This window comes from Vigna angularis, chromosome 4 (genome assembly GCF_016808095.1).
Source record: "Vigna angularis cultivar LongXiaoDou No.4 chromosome 4, ASM1680809v1, whole genome shotgun sequence".
NCBI classification, from domain to species: domain Eukaryota; kingdom Viridiplantae; phylum Streptophyta; class Magnoliopsida; order Fabales; family Fabaceae; genus Vigna; species Vigna angularis.
This window is the reverse complement of record NC_068973.1, coordinates 10,560,173-10,568,846: the sequence shown is the minus strand read 5'-3', so window position 1 is coordinate 10,568,846 and position 8,674 is coordinate 10,560,173. Positions and strand designations below refer to the sequence as shown.

Below are 8,674 nucleotides of genomic sequence, written 5' to 3'. Positions count from 1 at the left end.
TGAAAATATCAACAACCGTTAACAAGAACATTGAAAACATACTTCAGGAGTGTTAATTCTTGTGTGCAATCTTACAACAATTCTTCTATTCTTGTTTTCCTTTGCACTTTTCTGCAGTTCTTCAACCAACTCACAGTCGTTCAGAGTTTGCTGGTATATCTCCTGTCCATGATCACCAAAAGATCTTAAGAAACTCTACCCTTCAAATTCCATCTGAAATATATCAATGTCGGCCTCCACTCATGCAATTGCAGAGGCTGTGGTTGCCACAGCTGGGGCTATGCTACTTATTGCTGCTGTTTTTGTTTACTTCTTTCACAAATTTGTGATTTCTAGATACCGCCAGAGAAACAAAATTGGAGCAAGTTTGCTTCAAGAATCAGGAGTGAACCTTGAGTATATAAACAAAGTTGGTGGCAATGTGAAGGGATTAATTGTTGAAGAAAATGGGGTTGATGTTCTTTATGTGGTGGACACAGAAAGAAGACCATTGATAACTGGATTCCAAAATAGTATACTCAATCCGAGTTTCGAACATGATGAAGACGAAAAGAGAATAGATATAATGGTCCAAAGGTCCAAACTCTTCAAGCCTGAAATTCCACAGCCATGTCAATCTCCAAGCTTGGTTGTTCATGATAATCATCAAGTACTTAAGCCAGAATCACAAACACCATCAGTTTCAACATCACTAACACCAACACAAAACCTCCCACAATCACCTCAGCCAGCACCTCCACCCCAACCACCACCACCACCATCACCACAATCTTCACCAATTATTCTTGAGAACAAGAAAACTCAACCACCACCACCACCTCCTCCTCCTCCAACTCGTCCTCCACCACCACCACCAGGTCCACCTCCTCTTCCAAAGGCCAGTGGCTTCATTTCGTCACTGAAACCCCCACCTGCACCCAAAGGGAAAACAAACATAAGAAGCACCAAAGAGGGTTTGGCAGGGGAGAGTTCAAGAGAAAAGGTTGCTGGCCAAACAAGGCTGAAGCCTCTACACTGGGATAAGGTTGTAGCAAATGTTGATCATTCAACGGTGTGGGATCAGATCAATGATGGCTCTTTCAGGTATATTCTCCTTATTGTTAATTTCACTGGTACATGTTTTCATGGTTTTAAATTGCGGTCTTAATTTTGTTATAGTTTTTCACATTATAATGTAAGTGATGGTAGTAAAAAATTCTTGAACTTGAAATCACTGTTGCTAACCGTTTTTGAAACCTTGACTGTTTATATCATCACTGTACTTTCAACTTTTACAGGTTTGATGATGAACTGATGGAGTCACTCTTTGGGTATTCAAGTAGCTATAAAACACAAGAAAGAAACAGAACTCTTTCCACTTTGGCCAAGTCCAATTCAAATGCACCAACTCAAATATTCATTCTTGACCCAAGAAAATCTCAAAACACCGCCATTGTGCTAAGATCACTTGCCATTTCTCGCAAGGGAATCTTGGATGCTGTTCTTGATGGTCAAGGTCTAAGTGTTGAGACGCTTGAAAGACTCACTAAAATAGCTCCCACCCAAGAAGAGGAAGCTAAAATCATCCAATTCAGTGGCAACCCAGATCAGCTTGCTGATGCCGAGTCTTTCCTGCACTACATTCTTAAAGCAGTTCCAACAGCATTCAACCGTTTGAAAGCGATGCTTTTCAGGTCGAGTTATGATTGTGAAGTTCTTCAGCACAAGGAACAACTACAAGCGCTTGAAATGGGTTGCAAGGAACTGAGAACTAGTGGTCTGTTTTTGAAACTCCTTGAGGCCATTCTCAAGGCTGGGAATCGAATGAATGCTGGAACTTCAAGAGGCAACGCACAAGGTTTCAACCTGAGTGCTCTTAGAAAACTTTCTGACGTGAAAAGCACAGATGGGAAGACTAGTTTGCTTCATTTTATAGTAGAACAAGTGGTTCAGTCAGAAGGAAAAAGACAAGCTCTCTATCGCAAGCACAAACTTCACACAAGCAATGTTGAAGCAAACAATGTGAATAGAGCTTATTCATATAGACTGATACAACAAGAGGAAGATAAAGAACACACAATGCTTGGTTTGCAAGTGTTACGTGGGCTAAGTGATGAGTTATCTGAAGCAAAGAAAGCAGCTAGTATTGAGTATCACAATTTTATCACAATGTGTTCCACTCTGAATGCTCATGTTATAGAAATTAGACAGATTGTAACGTGTTGTGGCTACACCAGGAGTGGTGGATTTATCAACGAAATGAAAGGGTTCTTGGAGGAATGTGAGGGAGAACTTGAGGTGGTGAAAGAGGAGCAGACAAGGATCATGGAGCTTGTGAAGAAAACAAACGATTACTATCTAGCAGGAGCATCCAAAGACAACATGGTAAACCCCTTTCAACTGTTTGTTATTGTAAAGAATTTTGTTGACATGGTTGATCAGGCTTGCATAGAACTAAAAAGGAAGTTGGATAAGAAGAATGTGGGAGGAGAAGCTGTGTCAACAACACCACCTTTGTCACCATCAAAGAGGGCACCACTGAGATTCCCTAACTTTGATTTGTATTTTCTGTCAAATGTGTCAGAAACTTCATCTTCTAGCCAGTCAGAAGATGATTTCTGAAGCTGGATTTGAGTTTATTTCATTTTGGTTCTGCAAAATGTTCACTGGTGTTCCCTTGTCGATCATAAATTTGGTACATAGAATCTTTAACTTTGATGGATTTCTAAGGTGTACAAAAGATATGACTTAATGAGTATACTTTAATAAGCTCGTTAGAATGTTGATTTTGGTTCAACAGAAATTGAAGGAAGGTTTTAGTCTTGATTCAGAATAATTAAGATATTCATACCTTTTATAATAATCATTTTGGTTATAGGAAACTGCTATAACACTGATCATTATTGTGCTAATTGTTGGGAGAAATGAACTATCTAACATTATATATTCACTCTCATTACACACAAATTTATCTCTTCATAAATATTTATTACAATTTATTGAAAGGCTCTACCTATTATTTAAGGTTAAGGTTTACGAGAAAAAGTATACACACAAATTTTCACATCATACCCAAAGTCATAATATTAAATGTTTCTTAATGCTTATATATTTTATTTTCCTGACAGCAACACGATGATTGTCATAAAAAAGAAATTTGATATTGCCAACGGTGAAGCCGTCTCTGCAATAAAAAATGACCAAAAAGTTAGCAGAAACTTTTTGATTGGATGTTCAAATAATTGTCTCTCGTACATAATGTTCAAACAATAATGTTGTTAAAGGATTTGGTAGTTATATTATTAATTAATGGGGGAAGTCTTGTTGAAGTTATCAATGGCTGACCGTTTCAGCAAAAATAAGTGAACTTTGTATTGTTTGGATTGGACTTGCAACTAAAATTCCCACATAGAAAAGAGACAAACAGAAAAATCAAAAAGAAAAACCCACGTGAAAAAAGAACACTAACAACACGCTTCTTTTATTACGAGAGTTCTATGAGCGCTACCATGAGTAGATTTACTGCAGATTTCTGAACCGCCAAATGGAAAAACTTGTGAAATACTTGTATTTCTATTCATTCAAGTTTCTTTTATTGACATGTATTCAAATCTCCACATTTTTTTACACCTCCTTTATAATTGCTTCCATTCTATACATCCGGAATTCAACTTTAGGATTTCAAGTTCCTCTTTTATGTGTGTATTATATGACTGGGTCAGCCATAAATCCTACCGCAAAATTAGAATACACAAATAAATCATTATCATGATTTGATTGACAAGGATGGAACCCATTGATCAATAGTTTAGACAATTCCTCTAAACAATTTAAAGATAAAGTATAATTATCAACCATTGAATCATAATTAGACGGTGACTAATTAAAAACTCACTCAAAAATTTATAAATACAGATTTAAAGTAAGAAGGTAGGTGAACAAAATTAATATATAAACTGTCAAATGTTGAAAAGATTTTGATATTAGAGTGTCTTGTGTAAATACCATTCGAACGATTTAGACAAACCATTACGAGAAAACTTGGAGTTGAAGACAACTTTTAGATCTTTAAACAACTTATTGGATGGTTAACCTACAAAGTCTCACTTTGATAAAAAAAACAACAAAATTGAATATGGTATAAGATGAAAGATCTATCAACATAAGATCTCAATATCATGAGTTTATAATAAGAAGCGAGATAAGATTGATGTCTTACACAAAGACTTATATTAAAATAAAAATAAACCCATCAAATATAAACACAAAAAAAAAAATCAAAATGAATGAGTTGTATTAAAATCTTTTTAGAAATAAACATCAATAATTCATTTTGAAAATATTGTTCCAATCAATTTTATTATTTTGTATCCTTCTAATTATTACACTCTTATTTATCTAAATTGATAATATGAGGATTATTAGTAGAAACAAAAGAAATTCACAATTATTACTTGTTTTAAATTTAAATTAAAAAAAATTATTTTCAGTCAAAACAGTTGCCAAACATTTCAATGATCCAATGACACTGCAAACACGGTCATATGGTTTACCAATACAGTGTGCGGGTTGGTCTTGGTTTGGCTCGTGATAGCATCATTAGTTTATAAAACAAGACATTTTAGTTAGTTGAAGTCAACTTACATGGTCTTGGTTTTATAGTACTATATACATACACGTATTCAACACTGATACTTGGCCCCATCATTTTCTTCATCGAACGGTGTATGTTTAAGTCAATTCAACGCCTCAATGGTGGTCTTGATCCCATCTGATCAAATAGAACCATCTCTACTTGAGTGTTGAACATTCATCAAACTTCAAACTTGAAACCTTCTCACAAGTGGGGTGTGTAGCAAGAGGGTGAGAAGAAGCAATCATAGAGAATGGAAAAGAGGGGAGAGCTTATTGAGAAGGCTTATGGTGGGTCTTTGAGGGCTCACAAATCACCAGACAGACCTTACCTTATCGAAAAGATCAGCAGAAACGACCCTTCTGAAGTTATCATCTCGTTTTCTGGATCAGGTGCTGTCAAGGATTGGTACTCTCAGAGAAACTTTGGTGAAACCAAAATAGATCTTAGTCTCTTTCCCTCACTCAGAAGCATTGGTAGCGATGAACCTGCTTTAGTCAATGAGACCTTCTTAAAAAGATTCCACGGCATTATTTCGTTGGCCAGACCATCACTTGCAGATGAGGTACTGTATCACACCAACCAACTCTCTTACCCTTATGATTTAGTTATGCAAAACATTACTTTTGAATTTTCTTGTGTTGTTAGACTTTGCCACTGTCACAAAGCTTCTGCATTTGTTAGTTATGTAACTGATATTCATTTGTCAACTGTTAGTTCCTTTATTTAAGGAAAGGAAAATGTTAATTAGTAGAAAGTTGCTAAAAGTATTGATACAATTGCCTTTTTGGATCTATTATTAAATAAATTAGAACTCCCACGGAGAAAGAAAGAGCTTCATTTCACTGCATAAAAACTGATGCAACTATACTATTACTAACCAAATACAACAGTATCAAAATCTTTGAATTTCTGATTGTACCATGTAATTATTTAGTATTAACGAGGTGTTACTGTTTTACTTGTTCGAAATCTGTCGAGAAAGGATGGATCAGAGTCTAGCTAAGATTGGAACCGAACTCGTTATTAATTGGTCTTGCTTCTGATTTTTCACTTGTCTTACAACAACATTTCTGCAGGTGGAGAAAGCTATGGGTAAAAAGAAGCAAATAGTGTTTGCAGGGCACTCTTCTGGTGGTCCAATGGCCATTCTGGCAACCCTTTGGACCTTAGAAAAATACCAAGCTCCACATTCCCGTGGGGGTATCCCTCCCCTCTGTGTAACCTTTGGTTCACCCTTAATTGGGAATCACATATTTTCCCATGCCACAAGGCGAGAAGATTGGTCTAGATACTTTGTTCACTATGTCATGAGATATGACATTGTGCCACGAATCCTCTTTGCTCCCCTCTCTTCCCTAGACCAATCATTTGAAGAAATTTCACAGTCTTTCAACCCCAGATCCAGGTATTTCTTGAGTGAATCAGTGGGAAGATCAAGTTCAATATTAGATTTCTACTTTACCATAATGTCAAATGCTGCCATTGTCACAAGCCATGATGCTTCTAAGCTAATGTGCATCACAGATACCACATTGGAAACTCTGGAAATTTTTATTCCCTTAAGCCCTTATAGACCCTTTGGCACTTACATTTTCTGCACAGGAAATGGAAATTTAGGGAAGAAAATTGCGATAACAAACCCAAATGCAGTTCTACAAGTCCTGTTTTTCTCTGCTCAATTAAGCACTGAAGCAGAAGAAGCTCAAGTTGCCTACAGAAGCCTAAAAGAACATGCAATTTATGGCACCGAACTGCAACAAATTGCAGCACAAAATTTTGTGCACTTAGATCAACAACAGCTCCAGAAGCTTCCTCTGTCTGAAGATGATGCTGGTGGCTCAAATGACCTTGGTCTGGTAAGTAAATTACTATTCATTAATCAATTATTGGAATAATATAGCCATGCACTATATATTATAATAAAATCCTAGCTATACGTTTCTTAACCATAAAAAGTTGTGGTTTTTGAACAACGATATACCTAAATCATTACCAAAATTGTCATACTCTGGCAAAATTTAAATGTTTAATGTTTTGTGATATTGAAAATACTCGTTTTTTTTCTTTGGGGGCATGGATTTTTCTTTCTTTAGTGCATCTACCGAAGGAATTACAGAAGATATGTGTGTGTTTGTTTTGAATTGCAGAGCCCAAGAGCAAGACTGTGCCTTCGTGCAGCAGCAGAACTGGAGGAAAGAAAGTGTGAGAACGAGAAAAAGTTGAAGGAGAAGAGAAGTTTTATAGAGAAAAAGTTAACGAAGGAGCTTGGGGAATACAGAGAAATGTGGGCGCACCAAAGAGTAGGTTTTTACGATGGATTCAGGGAGCATAAGAAAGCTGAAGACTTCAAAGCAAATGTGACGAGGCTAGAAATAGCAGGTGTGTGGGACGAGATCATTGAAAAGCTAAGAAATCACGAACTCCCAGATGAGTTTGAAGCCAATGAAGAATGGGTTGATCTTGGAACAAGGTGTCGGAAAGTAGTGGAGCCTCTAGACATCGCTAATTACTACCGACATGGGAGGCATTACGAGGATGATGCTTCTTCTTACATGGTTAAGGGAAGGCCAAAACGATATAGGTACCCTCAAAGATGGTTGGAACATGCTAAGAGAAGGCCACGAGAAGCTATCTCAACATCTTGCTTCTGGGCTGAGGTGGAACAGCTTCGCTACAAAACTTCTAATGGCGATGTTTCAGATAGAGATGTTGAGGAAAGGGTTGTGCGTTTGGTGGGTCAGATAGAAGAATGGAGTAAGAAAGAAGAACTGGATAAGGATGTCTTCTTGGAGGGTTCGACCTTCGTGAAGTGGTGGAGAACTCTTCATCCACGATACAAGAACCAACCCTACATTACAAGTCTTATCAGAGAGTGACACCAAACAAACTTGCATTGCAACTCCATTCTGCCACTCTTGCTGTCTTGTGTTGTTGGAGATAAATTCATGATTTTTTTTCTGTTTGTTCTATTTTCATTCACTACATAGATGTTCTTTTCCCTTTAAAGCATATATATGTAATACATAGATGGTCCATATTTTTCTATATAAATAACACGACCACAATTAATATACAACATATAGAGTGATGATATGATCCATGAAGAAGAGAAGCAGTACAGTAACAAACAAGGTTATGAGAAGAGGCCCAGTAGAAAAGAGGAAAAAGTCCAATAAGAAAATGGGTAGAAAATAGAAAGTTTGTCTTTTGTCCTGATTGTTTGTCAAGGGTTTCTCTTTACACCATCATAGTCTTACCGTGGTGATTAAATAAAATTTACTTTTCAACTTACTTTTTACCCGTTTCTCCTACTTTCAACCATTTCATTCCATTATTTAGCTGAAGTTGTAGGTTTTTTTCTTACCGTAAAAACTCTCTCCTTGATAACTAGACGATGCACTTGCCATTTCTAACAAAAATCAAATTATTAAATAAACAAAAATAAAATAATTAAACAACACAATAAATAAAAAAAATTACTACAAAAGTAAACAAATATCTAAAAAACATACAAACGTAAAGAAAAACAAAATAAACTTATTTAAAAAAAAAAGTTTACGCAAACAAATTATAAGCATATCTAAACAATAAATAAAATATTCTTTTAAATATAATATAATTATATAAATTGAAAAACTATAAAAAAAACAAGGGTTAAATATGTTTTTAGTCCCTAAACTATCAAGCGAATTTGTTTTTAGTCCCTCTTTCAAAGTAAGGTACATTTTAGTCCTTCTATTTAAAAAAACATTAATTTTTTATCTTCCCGGGAGAACCAAAAATTAAGATTTTTTTGAAGGAGGAGGAATAAAATGTATCTTACTTTAAAAGAGGGACTAAAAACAAATTCGCTTGATAGTTTAGGGACTAAAAACATATTTAACCCAAAAAACAAAACACTATTATTTTAAAAAGATTTAATTACAAATATATTCCATAAATTAATTAATTAACTATAAATAAATTAAAAACAATTTAAATTAACTATAATTAAATTTATAATAATTAATTCATTAACTATAAATAAATTAAATAAATAAAACAATCACGTAATTAGTG

The 8,674-nt window shown here is 35.3% G+C and overlaps 2 protein-coding genes across 2 annotated transcripts; both read left to right on the top strand.

Moving 5' to 3' along the window:
• On the top strand, positions 1-2,770 carry LOC108330921 (formin-like protein 4). The gene is made up of 2 exons (XM_017565522.2): positions 1-1,083; positions 1,278-2,770. Exons 1-2 carry the CDS (start codon positions 227-229, stop codon positions 2,599-2,601), a joined length of 2,181 nt encoding a protein of 726 aa, XP_017421011.2. The 5' UTR covers positions 1-226; the 3' UTR covers positions 2,602-2,770.
• A 1,937-nt stretch (positions 2,771-4,707) lies between these two features.
• LOC108330104 (protein EDS1L) lies at positions 4,708-7,906 on the top strand. Its single transcript, XM_017564596.2, has 3 exons — positions 4,708-5,177; positions 5,692-6,471; positions 6,763-7,906. Exons 1-3 carry the CDS (start codon positions 4,866-4,868, stop codon positions 7,489-7,491), a joined length of 1,821 nt encoding a protein of 606 aa, XP_017420085.1. The 5' UTR covers positions 4,708-4,865; the 3' UTR covers positions 7,492-7,906.
• The last annotated feature ends 768 nt before the right edge of the window (positions 7,907-8,674 follow it).